At 43.8% G+C, this 19,971-nt stretch overlaps 1 protein-coding gene across 10 annotated transcripts in view; it reads right to left on the bottom strand.

Moving 5' to 3' along the window:
* The window catches only part of da (transcription factor daughterless), a 236,314-nt gene that overhangs the window by 186,013 nt on the left and 30,330 nt on the right, over window positions 1-19,971 (bottom strand). The window contains exon 1 of one of the 10 annotated variants that reach the window (XM_019057368.2): window positions 8,310-9,298. The exons of the other annotated variants lie outside the window; for them this stretch is intronic. Within the exon in view, the coding sequence (XP_018912913.2) occupies window positions 8,310-8,642 (333 nt within the window). The 5' untranslated portion in view covers window positions 8,643-9,298. Of the gene's footprint in view, window positions 1-8,309; window positions 9,299-19,971 lie in introns of those variants that run through there. 10 annotated transcript variants of the gene reach the window in all.

Here is a 19,971-nt window from a genome sequence, read left to right as displayed (position 1 = left end):
TATTACAAATAAATAACTTAAAATAAGATCACATTTAAGACTCATTTCCTTATAAATTCTTGAAAATATCACTTACATTGCTCAACATAAGTTAGGGGCGTCCAACCTTGCTGATATCCCGTATTGCATTCTGTCATCGGATGAACGGATGGACTCTTTTCTTGTTCATACTCTTATCGAAAAATAATTCTTGGGAGAATTAATGAACTTAGCCTTCGTGAGCTAATTTATACTAAACAAGAGATCCAATACAAAGACTCACTAACTTTACAGTATAAGGAGGGGAAAAAATTAGGATCAAAATTAAAAATTCCCTCCGATTCTCTGACAACTTTCGGATATCAGAACTCGGGACGGAGATCGTATTGATTGCTTCGAAGGCTAGCATGAATAATGAGCGTCTAAGTTTTTGACCGAGAGCCCACAAGACGCCAACGATGGTTCTTTAGTTTCAACTGGCAAAACCGTCATTCCATGAGACTATTTTCAGTTATTTTCCAATTGGGTGCGTTTTCGATTTCAATCATATTCCTGACTGTCGTCATTCAAAAAATGATGGAAAAATTGGCTTTGGCTGAAAAGCGTTGACTTTTTTTTGGAAAGTTTGAATTTATGCATCGAATAACGTTAAAATCATGATTTAGGAGTTACTTTCTTGCAGTAATTTCCGTTGTAAAAATCGCACTGAGGGTAAAAATTTGAAGAGTCAACACTTACATCATAAAGTATGAATTTATACATCGAAAAACGTTAAAATCATGATTTAGGAGTTCCCTTCTTGCAGTAATTCCCGTTGTAAAAATCGCGTTTTGCGTAAAATTTCGATGAGTAAACGTGTATATCATAATGCTTAAATTCGCACCCTGTCCAGTGGTCCGTTTCAATATGCAAATTTTTCTTGGTCTATCGGACCCGGCAACGCGGTGTGCTGAGTTGCTATCTGCAACCGTAAATAGTATCTTTACACTAATCATTAACTTTTGCTACACGGACGATTACGGTGCGAGTTCGATTCCGTCTGCTTGCTCCGAGGGGCGCCTCCCCCTCCCCCTCCCCTCCCTCCTTCCGCGCCCCGCGACCGGTTGCTAATAAAATAAAAACGTGTAATTTTAGTTATTTATTCTGCATACGCGCGCGGTACCAGAGGTCTGGGAAAGTCTGCCCCATTTTTTGCCGCGTTACTAATTCGGCGCGAAAAAAACGGAGGCAATGAATCACCCGCCTTGCGAAAATCCCGACGCGAAATTGTCGTGAGAACCGACACGCGTGGAAAATCGGTGAGGCGGGTGAAAATTTGACACGGGTTTCGGGAGCGCAGGCTGGAAGACTGCCAGAGGAGCGTGAATCGAAAAATGTCTAGGATCGCTTCATTGGGGAAAAATTGATTTAAAATTAGAGATCCAAATGATTACTGACGTACCTATCTCAATCGTTGGAAACTTGAATTACTGTTCGACCGACATGATCGCCGATGGGAAAACGCGATGAAAAAGTCGTATGTAAAAGACGTTAGACGTGTAGGGGGCACAAAACTTACCCTCGTGGTTAGAAAATAGAACGATATATAAAAAAGCTGGAAGAAGCTAATCATGAAACTCTTTATGCGCATGGAGGTTTGGAGGAGAGAAACTTCAAAGGAATAGTGAAATATTTAAATGGAATACTAGACAAGGGTCGAATTTCGGCCACCAGATACATGTTACCTGCATAAAATTTCCCTTAAAACAAAATGTGCGCGACGGAAATTACTGCAATTAACTCTCAACCGAGACATCAACATGTTTATTTCGCACTGATTGTGAAGAATTTGAATTTCTCGCTCACAAAAAACATGAATCTACTTGATTCAAATACCGCACTACAATTGTTTTGGCAGATTTCTCAATGGACTGTATTCCTTCCCCACAAAAGTGTATAGACAACGTGCATTAGCTGAGCCGATGCGCTGAGGTTGCGATTGCCATATTTTCTGGCCGCAGCGACTGTCTCAGTAATGTTTAGTGTGCGATGCAACGCAATTACAGTATCGTTTTTTCTATAAGCGAAAGTTTGGATTTATTTATGGAAAAACGTTGACATCTTTGTTAGGAATTACTTTCGGTAATTTTTGCTGCGCAAATCGTGTTCTATGTAAAATTTTGGTGAAATTACGTTTACCAGAGTGCATAAATTCGCGCCTTGTCTAGTGGTCTATTGCACGGAAAGAGGTCATGAAAGATGCTAATTTGCAGAAAGATTTGGTTAAAGACAGAATACGTAGACGCAACTTCGTATTTACTTGCGGTCGGTTTTATGCATTCTCATGAAATTTCGAATCTCCATGTGCATGAGTGGCGGACGCGGGAATCGCTAAGGATGCAACTGCAACGACGCAACCTGTTGCCTCTGCTGCTTGAGGAACACACAGTGGTTCATTTACAAGAGCCCCACGGGGACAGCATGGGGAGACCACGAGAGCTAATCAAACGCACCTCGTTCATCATCCAACTTTTCTGACCCTCCTTCCCTCGGCCCACAAATGACTAGAAACAATTAGCGGTTATCATTTTCGTAGAGGAAAAAAAATGAGTTCCAGTAATTGCAAACTGTGCGTAGCAAAGAAATTATCAGAGAAAAAGTTCGGCCGAGGAAGTTTTTATCATAAAAAATGATCACCCTCAGGGTAAACGGACGTTAAATTCACAGCTAGACAGACCCTCCACGGAGATGGAAACGAGGGGAAAGGACTGTCTGTGGATAGTTCTGACGGTCAGATGCACCCATTTTTGTAGACAATTTCAATGCCCGTTTACTGTAAACCAACTTAGACAATTTTGGACAGAAATTACACAAACATATCCTCCTTTACTTTAAAGCCCTGTGAGAGGTGAGAGCTGTTTGGACTACACCGGTAAGGCTATAGTTTTAAGCTGTCACCAGGTTACACTACTCCGTATGAATTCGGGCACTGTGAAGCCCTTTTTTTAAATTTTGAATCACAGCCCAAAAAATTTATTTTCTTTTTTCATATGAGATAAAGATGTAAACATTTTTGTTGTAAAGGACGATAAATTTTCATTTTTCGATCCGTAGGATACTTCAACGACACCATTGTCTTATGATTATAGCGGCAACTGTTCTTGCTTATAAAAGCCTAAAATCGCGCGAAAAGCTAGCTTTATTACGACTTAAAAATCGACGTAAAATAGGAAAAAGATAGCAGTTTCAGCGGGTCTTTTACAAAAATTTCCGGAGAAGGACTCTCGGGTCCACTTATCTGGAAGGGGGCCCAGATCTCTCTTACTCAGTCAAGCCTTCCCCCACCGACGCAAAATTCTAGCTACTTATTTGCCTGATTGACGGAGCTCTTGCGTAAGTTGGCAGAAAGCAAAAGGGTCCAGATCCTCATGGAACGAACGCGGTAAAAATGACTCATGTTATTTTTTAAATAAAAAAAAATACACATACACACACCTGCCGAAAGCTATTTCAATACAAATGAAGTAGCTGCTAAAAACTATTTCAATACAAATGAAGTAGCTACTAAAGCTTGACATTCGTAAAATCGGAAGCGAAAGTAGCTGTTTGCTGTTGTCGCTTCAGTGAATGCCTTTTGTTTAGGCAAAAAGCCTTTTGCTCCCTGGAAAGTTTTCACAAGTGAGAGTAAATTGGCTGGTAGCTGACATACGCATAAGGGTTCACAGATCGACGGCAGCTACTGATGTGCACTTAGTTTTATGGCTGTTTGGCCAAAAAATACTGGGGACTGGGGGGGCTTTGACGTACAAAACTAAAAAAGTACTTAGCTATAAACTTAACTTCCTCAAATCTGGACGGATCCACACTCCAGGAATCGCACGAAAATTCGGCTCGAGAGAATTTTGCAAACAGGACAATGGAACGAGAATCAATGAGCGGTATACTAATGGCGGAAGTTTCCATAAGAACTGACAGCGGATCGATGTATGTACCAATGTGAATACTTAATCACTCTCCACCTTTACATCTGACTAAAAATACTGCAAAATAATATCAAATATTTCCGAGAGCTCCAAAAAATTGTGTTCGGATGGATGGGAAAATTCGTGCATTTTATAGAAAAATTACTCGAGTATGATTATGCAAAACATTTGGGAATTGGAACAGTACATTCTGCATTTTGTTTTACCATATTCCAGTGACTTTTCTCTCGCGCATATTTGTTTACTTAACGATCCGATTGCGATTTTACACGAACTTCAAGATTTGGACAATGTGTGACTCAATTCAAATATAAAAACTATCAAAGCTATATCGACGCTCTTGTTAATAGCATAATTTTAACGCAGTTTTGTGTAAAACATACCTGAAGCCATACGTATGAGCCTCATATGGTTATTAGTGTCGACATTTTTTAATGAGGATTCAATTTTTTACGGCAATTAAAGGAATCTGATTGGAGACGATATAAACCCAGCCTCCTGGCTCATTCGGGGCAATATTGCGCATGTTGGATACTGGATGGCAGCACCGCTTCGCCAGAAATTTTCGCGAATGGATTAAAATGCGGAATTGCAGATCCGAAAATGTAAATAGCGACCCAAGGCAAACAAAGGACGGATACGCGCTGTGCAGAGACAAAAAAGGCCGCGGGGTCAAACGCAGCATCCGCGACTAAAGACTCGAACGGCATTTGAACGTACTTAAAAAGTTTCTGTTCCAACGCGCGGGATTATATCTAAACGAAGCAGGACTTGAAAGTTTCAGCGAAGCGAGTGAAAATGTCACTGATTTCTGAAAACACGAGACACCCACAAAGGACCTTTCGAAGGCTCGTAATCAAGTTGTAAGCGGTTGAGTCGTTGAACCAAAGAATAAAGTCCCACTGTTCGCTCTACTTAAATTTCTTGCAAATTTTGCGAGACACTTCGGAGTACTAAAATACTATCCAGGGGAGGCTTGGGAGAGGGGGGTCGCCTTTGATATTCATCCATGGTTGTACTCATGGTCGTTTCTTAAACAGCTCCTTTTTTTAGAAGGCCCCATGTGAATGATTTACGTTAAGACTGGGGGAGGTATGGAGAAGCCCTCAAAATAGCATCATAAAGAGGACAGTTTTTGCCAACCTCGAGGAGATTTCAGCATTGAAACTTTGGAAATCGATCTTTTCAAGGAGTTACGATGATTTGCCCCTGTAAAAAGTACAAAAAGCGAAGGAAAAAATTCTATGATTTAAACGAGGTAGGTGTGAACACTTACAAAACTCGTGATATATTTTCTTCCGTATTTTGTATTTTTTGCAGAAGTAGATTACTGTGATCCCTTTCAAGGTCCCATTTACGAAGTTATAATGCTGAATTACACTCAAAGTTTGCGAAAATAGTATTTTAGGGTGCTATTTTGTGGGCTTCCTCAAACCTCCTATCAATGTGAACCATAAACGGAGAAAAAAAACTTCGTGCGTGGGACCCGAAGTTTAGGTCATATGGATCTCTGAAGTTTTCGGATTGAGCATCCGAACACATTAGATCTAGCTGTCGAGGTTCGGATCACACATCTGAAACTTCAGTACTTCGATTTCACATCCGAAAAACTTTGGTTCTCACATCTGATGTACTTCAGATGTAAGAACTGAGGTACTTCAGATGTAAGAACTGAAGTTTCAGATGTGTGATCCGAACATTGACAGCTAGATCCAAAGTGTTCAGATGCTCAATCTGAAAATACAGATCCATATGACCTAAACTTCGGGTCCCACGCACGAGGTTTTTTTCTCAATGTATCAAGGTAAACAATGCGGGGCGGCCTCCACTTTTTCAGAATTTTTGAAGTTTTAACCTCCCCTCGCCCTGGAAAATGTTACCTCTCACAGCTTCCACCCTCTCTTAGATTCGGCTGAAATGAAGCCTAATCGTCAACTATATTCCTGGAAACTGCGTCCAAGTCAGAGGCATTCATCTAATCCACGAGCCCCTCTCAGGAAAACGATGCGCCTCGCGCCCATTCGGCAACCCTCGCCTCCCTCGGGTCGACTTTCCACGCCCCCCCCCCCCCCAATTCCCGTCACGATCGAGTCGCGCGCGGTCGCGAAAAACCGACTCGACACGTAAACGACTCGATATTAAGTGCTCTCAATTTGAATCCTTCCCTTACTTACCTTTTCCCCCGCAATTGTCTTCGCCGGCTCAAACCATAATTGCGGCTCGAAATGACGTCCCCCCCCCCCTCATCCGTGAGTGCACAAAAGGCAAAGCAACTACTCTTAGCACCGAGGAACAGAAAAAAGAAAAAAAAGAAGAAGAAAAAATCGACACCGAGGTAACGATGTTGACACGCGATCGGGAGTACGTCACGAACTTTATTCCGTTGCGGGGGACGGGGTGCAAGAGGGGGAGGAGGAGGGCCCAAGCCCCGCGTCAAACTCATGTCCTGCGTTGCTGCTCGCACACGGATTCTCACCTTCCCGACTTAATTTCGGTGAGGGGAGCGATGATTTCGGCCGAGAGGCTGAAAATTGCGCGGCGCCTAAAGCTGCAGGTTAACGGTACCGAAAATTCGCTTGAAACCGTGTTGCGGGAGGAAAATGGGAATTTTCATGACCGCCGGGCAACCGCGCAGCGCGCCCCGGCGGAATCAACAGGTGTTCCGATGGACAACGCGGTTTAGCGTTTCGTCGTTCCAGCGTCGAGTGCGCTGCCGAGCTGGGGGGAAAACAACGTATGAACATCGGGGGGCTGTCAAATTGGTTCTGATAATATAGGGCATATTAGGGCAAACTTGGGATACTGTGGTTTCGAGTTTTACAGAGACTTAAACGCGCATTTTAATTTACTACCCCCAAAATTTTCAAACAAAAGTAATACGAAGTTCTCTCAAATTTAAAAATTTATCATAGGAAATTTGGCAACTTCTGAAAGCTCTTAGAGCGTTTCTTCCTTGCCTACGTTACATGGCAATGCGGCTCAGACCAACCGACGATTTTTATTGGTGTTTTCCGTGACGAAACTCTGCTTTTCAGCGACACCGACTCGGAGTGGGTGCTTTTATTACGAAATGAAATTTTTCACCTCATGTCCCCGTTTAGTATCCGACCGATTGTTCATAAATCACTTCTCTGTCGTGGGGAAACAACACCGAAATATTTAGATCGGATTTGATTTTTGGTAGCGGAACGTGGTGTTCCGCTACCAAACCACGCACGCACGGCACCACTTAACGCGACTTTTAAGATAGGTTGACTTGGTAAAGAGGTAATATCGTAATAACTTGACGTTGACGGGTATTAATTTTGACTCTGAACTACCGAGAACTATCTGAATCGTAATCTAGACCCCCGAAGTTTCATTCAGGCTTCTTATTGGTAATTCTGGATCTTCCCTTCTATGAGTAGAACTTTTTTAAGTTTTGTAGTTAGTAGTTGAGTGAAATTTGGGCCTCTACTAGAGAAATCCAAGGGGAAATCCCTCGATTTCAGTAGGGTAGGAGTGCAGGAACTTTCGGTTGGGACACTCTTCTTCTTTTGCGATTTGAGTCGAATACGTTCTATTAAAATCCGTTAGATTCGGCCAATAACGTACGAAAAATTCTCGACCAGCATAGTCAATTTTGGCTCATTTCCTCATAAAATTCGGACAGGAGCAGATTTTTCGGAATTGCAGCTTTTCACGGTGAGAAGCGTTCAAATTCTCGAAAAATAGAGGCGACTGGCTCCAAATAATAAATCCGGGAGAGAGTCTTGCTGAAAAGAGGATTGTGTGGTTCCTTTTGATGAGGGGAAGGCCAGCCTCATAAAAAGCCCTGAGATGCTTTAGGAGATTTCTTGATGAGAACAATGGGGACCCCAAATTTTGCCAAAATGAGCCTATAAGGGGGGGGGGGGGCTCAGTCCGCTCCTGTCAAAAAAATTATGGTATTACTTAAACTATGATGCTCCCAAGCAACACCTGAGAAGCACCAAGTAAATACAGGCATGAGGATACCTTGCACGTTCTCCCATTTACAATGGACGAGGAGTATTTTTCGTGTAAAAAAAGTTAATTTTGTGCGTTAATTTTGCGAGGAAGTTATATTGTTTCGTCCGGGAAATTACGAATTTTTAAAATTAGTCCGTACATCCTAGGAAGCTGGGGTGACTCCCCTCGGTGGAACTTCTTTCTGTGCCTCCCATACCCACCTCGGTAGAACTTCTTTCTGTGCCTCCCATACCCACCTCGGTAGAACTTCTTTCTGTGCCTCCCATACCCACCTTGATCCCCTTGGCAATGCACCCTCCCGACGAAAAAGTCCTAGTTACCCCCATGAATTGAGCCCTGGTTGGGCTGCGAGATGTGAGATGATGTCGAGGGACCTACCTGTTGACTGGGGGTCGACGACGGCGGTGGCGAGGGCTGGTACACGAGGGACGGGTGCGAGTAGGGGGTCACGTACTCGACTTTGTCCCCGACGAACATGGCCGTCTCGACGAGCTCCGGCATGGAGTTGGGGACGATGCCGGCGGCGGTGTCGTCGTTGAAGTACGAGAGCCCCAGGTGGGGCATGCCCCCCATCTCGTCCCCGGGTCCCTTCAGGTTGTTGCTCTCCGGGCCCATCTCGTCGGGCCGCATTTGTCTCTCCTGCTTGATCTGCCTCAAATTCCCGTTGAGCCGAACGTACTGGTCCAGCCCGATCTCCTGCAGGCTCTGCATTCTAGGACCCGAAATCTCACAAGCCCGGCGTCGAGCTGGGGGCTTTGTTCTTGCCTCTGGGCATTATCACCCCGACCAAACCTCACGTCACGAACTAAGGCACTTGGGAGTCGTTGGGCACTGAACTTGGGTGGACGACCAGGAACCTCACGGGAAACCGCCTTCCACGAGCACGAAAGGCACTGGCGAGTGTATCCCAATTACACGTGCACCGTTTCGACCACGCACTTCGGTGCGCTACCAAAACAACGCTACCGTACGGTGGCAAAAGGCACTTGAAGTACTGGCTCGGGGCTTTCAACGTTCACGACACCGGGGAACACAGCTCTGTCGATTCGGGGAAATTTCTACTTCGCGAGAGCTGAGAGGCACTGGAGTTAGACACTGACGAAAATTTCTAAAGCTCGACTTGGAGGAATAACACGCTTTTTGTAACCGACCGCGAAAATCCGTTGGAGTTCCGACGATGATCCGCACGATCCCGCGGGGAGGGGGTTGGGATCCTGTAAAACTGGTGAAATGCTCGTGGGACTAAACGAAAATACAAGCGTAAAAACCCCCGAAAATCCGGCGTTCCCTTGTCAACGAACGTCCGCAACGGTGCGGGCCTCACGGTGCGTGGCGAGCGCTCAACGGTGGATCACAAACTACCGCTCTTCGGATTCGCCCGCTGCTACCGCGGCCGCTCGCCGTGCCGCTCCCCCTCCAATGGAAACCCCCCCCCCCCGTATCAACGGATATGTGGGGGTTGCGAGAGGAGCGGGGAGGGCCCCTACGACAACGCATGCAACGAGTACTCCCAACCGACAACGCAACCGAATGAACATGTACTTTTAGTCACACTGAGCCAACCGACGTTAACTCTGACCTATTCACTCCGCGATGGGTATTCCACCGATAGACGCCAAGAGCACAGTATCTCCCAACTTTTGGGACTTTTTTCTCATACTTTCGGAGATCTCCGACTTCCCAACCGTGCTGAGATATAACAGGATCCCTTTCAAGGAGCTTTGAGTAACGGACAAATGAGAGGGGTTCGGGGTTTCGTTTGTGACGAAACTTAAAATTATCAAAATTGAAACCAATAAAATTTAAAATTGTACAGGTTGAGTGAATCAAGTTTACTGTTGATTATTTCAATTTATTTTACGGATTTTTATTAAAATGTGCACGTTTTTTTTTATAAACCGGTGTCTGGGCAAACAAAACCCATTAATAGAAATTCATTTTATCGAGGGAGAGACGAGGGAATGAGACTGACAGAAAAAGGATGATACTCAGCGAAAATAAACGTCAAATTTTGATTATACATTTTTTCAAAAGTTGTAAATCAGAAAATCTATGAAAGCCTAAAATTCGTTGACCAATCAGAGGGCGGCAATTAATTCTGTGGTAAAAGGGTTGTGATGGCAATAATATATCTGCGTGGGTACTTGGTTATACGGGTGCTACGCTTGACGAGTCTCGTGCATCTCTGAAGAAGTGAGAAAAGCGAAGATGCCTTCAATTTCGAACATGCAACACGCACATCCACGGGACACGAATAGTTGCATCAAGGCGCTTTAAGTCAACTCGCAATCAGTCGGGTCTCTGTAAGGGGTGAAAGCGACCGAATTTTGAATTTGCAACACGCACAATCAAGATACTGAATATGTAAGCAAAATTTAACACCTCTTCTACGTTTAGTAAGAACTTTCGAGGGGAAAAAAGGGTTGTCAAATTTATTAACATACCCCGATAATAGTTTTGATACTTATAAGTTTCGTTCAAAATCTCGCAAATAATTCGTCAGGAGTCGGCGAATTCACGGACTGGGTAACAAGGGGGGTGGCCTGTCCGCGAACGGGACAAGAAAGTTGCCCAGTCTCCGAACTGGGCAATTTCGCCAACGGGGTATAACACGTGTGCCTTTTAAAAACATTAAAAAGTTTAACTAAACAAAAAAAAAAAAAAAAAAAAAAAAAAAAACTATTATTTCCTTACTTGACGGTATAAGTAACAGAGCTTAATTTCCGTAAAATGCCGCGCATGACATTTTCATCCGAAGGATGCAATTTAACTACAGGAAGAAAATCCGATAAGAAATCCGTAAAAATTTGTACAGTGCTGACGACATCTTCTAAATGAATCAGTGAGAACGAAAACACACCAACTCGGTAACTCAAAAATGCTCAATTTTCATTATAGGAGTCAGTTTTCATAAAGGTCAATGAAGTTAACGCATCTGTTCCAACTTGGACCTTTAAAGTGTCTTTGAGTACTTGTCTTTCGGCACCAAAGATCTTTTTCTTGTGCTAACTTCTTCAACTACTGCGCGGTTTTGCGTGTGTCTTGATTATTTTAATTTTTTTCGAGTTTTTTTTTCGCTCTCACTGATTCAAATGAGGGAAAAGAGACCAGATATGATAGAGGCATGACATTTTGCCGACGGAACTAAAAGGAAATCATAACTGCGGGTTGAGAACCTCAACTAACGACGAGTACACGGCGACGATAAATTTATTTAAATGATTCCCCCTCTGCGCCCGCGTTCATTTGGCCATCGCGGAAAAAAGGGGCGTCGTGCTTCGGGCGCTTAAATCACGGGCGCCGAGTTGGGAAGTCGACGCAGCGCGACAGCGCCGAGATGTAAAGTTGGGAGTTAAGTTTTAATAGCCCCCCCGATAATAGTCCAACTTCGGGAACACTTTTTCCAGTTGTAAAATACGATTATGAAGGTGTTCGTCGCCGGAGCTCGCTGATTCACTCTTTTGTTTCGGGTTTCGCCGACAGGATGCGCTCGCTGCAGGGTTGTAATTTTATGTGAAAAATAAAAACTTGAAAATTCACGAGAGCTGTTCCATGAAAATTCAGAAATCCATGAGATATACTGAAAATTACTTTTTGAAATCGAATGCAAAAATTTCGGTATTTGCTTTTTGGTGTTTTAGAGTCCATGTTGCATACCCAGCCCCTGCATAGGTGTCTCCTTTCTTTTCATTTTCGGGAATATTTTTCCTAATTTTTGACTGCTAAATCTTGATTTCATAATTTTTCCAAATTCTGATCGAATCCTGATTTTTTGCGGAAAAAAAATTAAAATTTCTGCATAAGCATAAAAAGATCCGATCGGACAGCCGACTTCTCAAATCCTGATTTTACGACCGATTTTTCCTCAAATCCTGATAGAATCGAGAAAATCCTGATGCTAGACACCCTGCTGATTTACCTAGGAACCTAGGCGCTTCCTTATGACTCCCAATTGTGCGCACGCATGAAAGGAAACTGGCAATTCAGGGAAGCATCATTGAGACACTCAGATTAGAATCATATTGAGTGGGCAACAGCAGACCCTACGCTGGCTGTAAATCAGAGTCCTGAGATATCTCATAAACACCAGTTTTTGGGTGTTTTCTTCAAAATTAAGGGAATTGAATACACTCTGGCAACCTAGACCTGAATGACGGGAGCTCTTTGTTCGGGATCAATGGGGTCGCCCAAATGTAAAAAAATAATCATCATCTCAAGGGATTGGGTTCGTCACGCGGACATCTCACTCGAAAGAAAAATACGATACAGAGGAGCAGAAGAGATATCCTGGAAGGGTTGAAAAAAAAGACACTCCGTGGAGGCGAAAAGAAAGAGGCGGCATGCAAAAACGGTCGGAATTTCTCTTTCCCTCTCACCTCCCCGACTTTTTCATTCTTTAAAACGCGTTTCTCGTTCGATCAGGCTGAAGGGATGAAACGGAGATTTTGGATTTTCTGTTATTACAGAATAAACTGAGAAAATGAAAAATGAAGAGGACGAGAAAGAGAGAGAGAATTAATAAGGGGGAAAGTAAAAACAGAAAAAATAGGTCAAGAGCGAGAGTGTGGAGACGGAAGGAAAAAAATACGCCGAGGAAAGGCGGTGGTGAGATTTGATACATTTTGGAGATTAGAGCGTCATTTTTTACACGGCTTCACGGGTCTTGCGCTTGCCAAAAATATTTCGTATATCGAGTTCGGAAAGCTAATGTAAAATCGTTCGTACAAGTTTGTAGGCAAGCCAGCGTAGTGCCTTTGTAAGAAAATAAATATAAGAGAGAAAATACATTTACGCTCTTCCTACGATTTGATCCACCTTTGACCTAAATCACTCATTAGAGGAAAACGAGAGACAAATCCGATGCTTTTATGGGTGAGTCAGTGCCGAGAGCTAAAAGAGGCCTCTCAACACCTGTTGGAGCTCTACTGCTAAGTTAACGATAGTTTCAGTTTAAAGGTACGGAACCTGAAGAGCGCCGCGCCGTGGCGTTAAACGCGGGCAAAAAGCGCTGCAACAGCCAAGTCGAGGGCAAAAAGACGCTCAGATTTTGGTGCAATCAAGGAGCGGAATTTGCGGATGTTTTCCACTGCTCAAATTTGCTCTTTCAATAAAATCATTTTCGCGAATCGATACATTCCCACGGGATCATTTTGTCACTGCGTTTGACTGAACGCCTTCAATTTTCTCGAGTAGGCAATTTCTTGACCTAGAAGCACGTTGATTTGTATCCATTTCGCCGTGTATGCCGTTTCGCCGGTTGCTCGGATGTCAATATGCATTTTATGATAATACCAAGCTCCATGTTTGGGCACAAAGTGGACTTCCTGCTCTTTTCTAGAAAATTTGGTCAATTTCTATGCTTTCACTATACTCTTCGCTAATTCTTGGATTCATCAAGTTGCTTTTTCAATGAAATCATTTTGTTCGGGGATTAAAATTCTTTAACTCTCTACATCAACAATTGCAAGCGTAATTTGGATATGAAATATTTTTAGCGTTAATATCACCGGAAATGACGGAAAAATGTAAACACGTTCACTCCCTGTATTCATCGGGTGGACTAAAACTCCAAAGTATACTCGAGGCATTAAACCCCGAACTAAATGAGACTTAGTTTCATAGGGTGCACAGCCCTGATGTTTTATCACATTCAAGTTTCAAGCTTAGTTTCCAGTCCATTCAATGAAACTTCCTGACAATTCCCGGTGTTCCCGACCTGTGGACATCCTGCGTAAGCAAAAAAAAGCACTATTTCTTCTCCTTACTCGTATTAAGTACGTAAATTAAAGGTGGTTGTTTTTCAAAATTCTAATAATTTGAAGGATACCATAGCAGAGAGGGTTCCTGAAAAAATTGAAAATTTGATAATTTCGCGTGGGGTAAGTTTCAGTGACACTTTTAGCAAAGATTAGCACCACGCCTGACTTCTAATGACAGTTCCATTTTTGATAAGATTAAGAAAATTTTATTTAGAGGTTCGGTACTACTTTTGTGCCCAAACCTATTTGACCTACCTACCTATGCTGCCGTTCTATTTGAGTTCGGAAGTTCCGATTCGGTGACCAACGAAGCGCGACGTTGATGCGTGATTTTGGTACCACCTCGCGAGGTGGTGCTTAAAAAGCTTCGACCTATCGAAAACCAACGGATCTGATTGGTCGAATCTGGTAACAACTATGTCCACTGGTGTCGGTGATTGGTGAGACAAAACGGGACCGAACTTCCCAAAGAGGTTCAGAACTTGAAATAAAATTCGCTTAGACTCTGACATTTCAAGATTTCCATACCTGCCGACTTTCCAAAAAATCAGCATTGGTCAGGCGGGATTTGGCAACATGCGCAGTTTCACACGACGATTTTCTTGGACGGCGCTCATGCGGAAAGAGCCCGGTACCATCTCTCCCGCGTCAGGTAGACGCATCATCGTAGATCTCGCAACAGACGGAAATGCAGCGCAGGTAAAACGGGAGCGAATTCCGACGAGTGAGCGCGTTTCGTGGTGCGGCGCAAAAATCGGAAAGAGGCCAAGGTCCCAGCGCGACACTTTCCCTCTCGAACATCTCGGCGTTCGCCTCCCGCGCCGCCCAACCACGCCGGCGTGCTTTGCGATATATCGATTGTTATGCCATTTAAACCCACGGAAAAGAATCGATAAACAGGGTGTTCGCAGCGACCACCTTAATAATCGATTCATTACCATGGGTTGAAATGGCAGAACAATCGATACATCGCAATTCACGCCTCGTGGCGGCGACGGTTCGCCTGAGAAAGGGTTCCCGTGAATAGGGGCGGCAGCTGAGGTGAAAATGAGTTCGCACTTTCCGTCATTTTCGCACTCGAAAATGGACCGCGTTTAACAGAAAGGACCCAAGCCACATCAGCTATTGCCAAATTTAACCAGGCGATTTAATTTTTTACGGAGAACATTTGTGCGAATTCCTTTGAAATTTTTAAGGAATTTGCTTCGTGCCGTGGAGAAAATTCACTGAAATTTACACACAAATCCGCAGAACCGTATCCATGAAAAAATTGCGATTTTCCCATTAAATTTGGCAATAGCGGCTGTGGCTTGGTTCCTTTCTGCTGAACGCGATCCAAATGTCACTTGGGAGACACAACCGCCCTGCCTAGGAAGGACGCCGCATGAGCCTTCATGCGTTGCTATACTCCCTTCAATAAAAATACGAATTTACGGGGCAATTGTTGGATATTTTTCTTCAACATTTTCGGATAATCTCATTCACAATTTGATCTAAAATGTTTGAAAATGTCAAGGGAAAATATGCATAACTTCCTCCCAAAATTCATGTTTTATCCAGCGAAATTTGGCAACTCTCGAATGTTCATACGGCGTTCTTTCATAGCACAACAGCGTACTGTTGCGGAGCCACTAAGTACTACAGCCGCTGTTGCCGAAATAACTCGGTCGTTAAACAGGGCTTGAAACGGTCTTTTGGCAGCGCATGAATCAGGCATATTTTCTCTTTTTTGATAATCATTTATAGAAGGACGAAGTACGAAGCCACGTATCCCCATTGCGGTATTTCAAAATCTTCTTTAAAAAAAAGAAATCCCTTCTCACAACCGAATAAAAGCACCGAATGACTGGGCTAAGTATTTGTCACGTGTTGCTCATCGTTCGGGAAATCTTAATACGACAGGAAATCTGCTACGACGCAAAGTGAGTTGCATGGTTTTGCAGTTTTGCCGTAGATATTCTCCGATAACAAGGATAGTTGTCTCGTTTTAATGGAAAAAGGTCGTCCTTCCGTGCGGCACGAAGTCGAAGTCGAGACCACATGGCTCATTTCGCCTTCAATTTCGATGATACTTCAAGCACATCCACGAAGCACGAATAGTGGTATCAAAGAGCCTTGCGAGTTTGAGAGCCTTCTTCTTTCGTCGTCTCAAGATTTTTCACATCTCAACGGTTCTGTTTACGCAAGTGTCTCGGTTTGATAGTGACGTGAAATTGAGAAAAACTGAGATAAATTTTGCCCAAATGTCGGAGACAATCGTCGCGTTTTAATAGAAAATGGTCGTCCTGAGGCGCAGCGCTAAGTTGGAGACAAGACTAAGTGTCTCGTTTCGCCTTCAATTTTGACGATACTTCAAGCACATCCATAAAGCACGAATAATGGTATCAAAGAGCCGTGTCAGTTCGAGAGCTTTCTTCTGTTGTCATCTCTTCATTTTTCACGTCTCAGTGGTAATTTTTATGAAAAGTCTCATTGTCGATTCAAAAGTATCGTGAAATTGAGAAAAAACAAGTTTGCTTCGGATAGTCGTCTCGTTTTGATAGAGGAAAAAATGCCTTAAAAGCAGCACGAGTCGTAGTCAGGACCAAGTTCATGACTTACTGGCAACAGTACCAACCCTGAGGTGGGTCGAAAAGCAGAGGCGGATCCAGCAATTTGGCAACACCGGATTTTCTCCATTTAAACCTATGCTAAGTAATCGATCCTTTTCGGAGCACCTGGCCCCTCCAAGAATCGATACATTTCCATAGTTTTAAACGGAGGAAAGACAATGTTGCCAACTTACTGGATCCGCCAATGTCGAAAAGTGGATGGATGCAAACGTTGGCTCATCAAACAACTTGACCTCAGCTGAGTGTTGTTCTCCTTAGGGTTGCAACCGTGCGATCTGGTCGTAAAAGTTAACAAAATCCACCCGGAAAATTTCGGCTCATGCTTCGTTCCGGCACCCGCGCTCAACTTTTCCCGCCATCCCGTAGAACCGCGAGAGTGTGATGTTCGTCCCGAAAATCCATGCTCCTCGATCTTCGAATTCCCCCAAGTGACGTCACGCTTCAAACAAAGTCTCTCCAGGTCCTGAATCTCGCTAATCTGTCAATTCCTCTGCACAGAGCGAGCGATCTGTGACAAGCGATCCCTCGACCCGCGAGTGAGAACTGCGAACTGCGGGCGTGACAGCATTATTAACGTCAACCGCAGCGCTGACACTGCCGACAGGGGCATAAACTCGGGCGAGGGGTGAAGGGGGCACCCGGAGGGGGGTAGCAGCGCCCCGGCCCCGCTCGGCGAGCACTCGGGGGGGGGGGGGGGGAGGAAAAAACCACACCACCGCGCCTCCTCCTTGGGAGTCTCCAATTTATGGGCCACGTAAAATATAAAGACGACGATACGAGCGCGCCGAGAATAAACAATAAATAAAAATAAATAAATAAAAAATGAGGCCCCGGATAGAGATGTGTGTGCGGTGCCCGTTTCGGGATGATAATACGAAATGCGTGCGGTGCTCGGTGTACGATGTACCGCGGCCGAGCGTTGCCCGATTTTGTTACGAATTACAACGAATAAAGAGGCTCGAGAATTAGGTTTGCCTTGGATTTAATCGTTGGACCGGAGTGGGTGTGGTTAATGGTTATTATCTGAGCTTCGTTTACTTTTTGGGCCACCTGTTCCTCAAAACCTTAAAAAATAATTGAGCCTCATAGGACCCTCGAGGAATCGACAAATCTTGGAGGAACATTGGTTTTTCTCGGCCACTGAGTGAAACAAACAAAATATTGGGGATATTGTTCTCACGTTTAAAGACTACCTCTTTTGACAAACAACAGTATACCTAACAACCAAGTCTGAAAACTCATAATCTGTAGGTTTTGCTCCTTTAAATTGGCCCTTTGGGAGGGGGGGTGGGGTGGTTTCATTTTCAACGACATGTTTACTAATTAAAATAATTGGGAACTTCTTCAGTTCGACAAAAAATCCTACTGTATTTGTGGGTAAGAATTTTGTCGACTCCAAGAACAAAGTGCGCTCGTATTGTCATTCCATGGTCCGGTAGACCGTCACTAAGACCAAATTTTTTTCCTTCTCCTTTTACTTGGGTAGACAGGAGTAAATGATTTGAAAAAGACTGTAGTGTGCACACTAAGCAAAATAAACTGCTATGACATGGAAAATTCTCTGAGTCGCAAAAAACTTACGATTAAATAAATTGAAAAATGCCACGGCCGGAAAAAATGTCATCATAGCAGGTGAACTTTCAATGTCGATACCGATATTTTACAGGCCAAAGCGAGCTACTTCTTTGGCGCATTAAGTATTGTTTTTCTCTGCAGATTAAGGAGACACTTCTAAAGAAACGGTCTCTTGATACAATGAAACTGATTTTTCCCTCAGCCGCGAAGTTAACTGTTCTTTCACTCTGCAAGGTTCTTTAAAGCTTTTGAAAACCAGAATCAAGGACTTCCGTGGATTTTACAAGGGACTATAACCAACACAATTGAGGAATATCAAAGTATTAGGATGTTCAAACAAAATCCAAGACGCACTGATAAATGCCTAAAAGTGGAACTTCCTTCTTCTCATACTTTATTTCTTTGTGTGGTACGCAGAGAAAAGCCAAAAAAATGACGTACGGATCCAGGGTGTCTAGTTTTTTTTTCCATTTTAGGAAATCCTGATTTTTCCTGATTTTTGACGGCTAAATCCTGATTTCATAGTTTTTCCAAATCCTCATTTTTTGAAAAGAGGAATTAAAATGCCTACACAAGCATCGTGCGAAAGCATAAAAAAATCCGATCGGACAGCCGACTTTTCTCAAATCCTGATTTTACGACCGATTTTTCCTTATATCCTGATTGACCTCAAATCCGGATAGAATGGGGCAAATCCTGATGCTGGACACCCTGAAGACGCTATATTCGAAAGTTTAACAAATTCTGGGGGAAATAGCATTTACTAAGATTAAAAGTTGGGCTTTTAAGTTTGATCTGGATTTCAGAGAAACGATTCAGATGACGATGGTTCTCCCCTCGGGCACGACGCGCGGCGGAGGAGGATTCCCGTTCAAAGCGGCGACGTCGGCTGTAACGTATACTCAAACTCGTCATGCATATTAGAGCTCGGATACATGCCAGATGGCTCCTGCCCCTTCCTATAATATACTGATATGCTCCTATTTAATTATTGCTTCTATCCTCATCCTCTTTTTTTCGGTCCTCTCCCGCCCCCGCCCCCGCAGCACCCCTACCCCCTCCCCGGCAGCTCTCCTCCGGTAAAAGCGACTCTTTAATTAATTTGATGCTTGTATACTTGTTTTCTTTTAGCCCCCTCGGCCCTCCGACTAACTTTTACCGGTGCATTTAAGTTGACCGGATGAATCTCTTCTCATGAGGGGCGACTCAATCTGGGAGACGGCCGCCAGGCGAGCTACCAGGTTTATGAAAAGAGCGCGTTGAGACGAAGATGAGGATCCGCAGGTATCCCATCCTTGAGAGGCTAAGGCACCGGAGATTGATGTGGAGGTTAGAATAAGGAAGCAACATCAGCTTACGCGTATTATTTGTGTCGGAGAAAACGTTCGAACCAGAGCTTTAAACACTGCTTGTTCACACCTTTCTTAATGACTGTTTAAGGCCGAGTCAAAAGTTCATGTCCAAGACTGGGAACAAGACTAATCACATATACACAGGTTCATTTGCGGGTCAATCCAGATCACACGTAGGAGCCCAACTTTTAATCTTAGTGAATGCTATTTCCCCCCTAGAATTTTTCAAACTTTCGAATATAACGTCTTCAGGGTGTCTAGCATCAGGATTTTCCCGATTCTAACAGGATTTAAGGTCAATCAGGGTTTAAGGAAAAGTCGGTCGTAAAATCAGGATTTGAGAAAAGTCGTTTCATTCCTGAACGAATTCCGGTGTTCACCGAAGAATTCTAGACAGAGAATTCTAAGAAGTTCCTATGAGGAACAAGGAATTGCCGGTTTTCAATTCCGATTTCCTGATTTCCCCGGATATTTTTCATTCCGTGAAGAATTCCGGTATTCACCGGTATTTTCAGGGAAATGGACTTGCACTCGATCTTTCCTCCGCTGAGTGGTCGAAGTTACGCGTGAGTATTCAGTAACCCGACGTGACACTCGAGAGGGAAAGTTCGAAAAGGAACCACGCGCCATTAAAAGTGGCATTCCGCGAGTTATCAAACGTCCATTAGCTGCGCTGGGCGCGCATGCGCAACCTCATGGGGCAGGCACACCGGTGCCGGTGAGTCTTCGAAGTAGGCTAAGT

This window comes from Bemisia tabaci, chromosome 1 (assembly GCF_918797505.1).
Source record: "Bemisia tabaci chromosome 1, PGI_BMITA_v3".
NCBI lineage: Eukaryota > Metazoa > Arthropoda > Insecta > Hemiptera > Aleyrodidae > Bemisia > Bemisia tabaci.
This window is presented reverse-complemented; position numbering and strand designations above follow the sequence as displayed.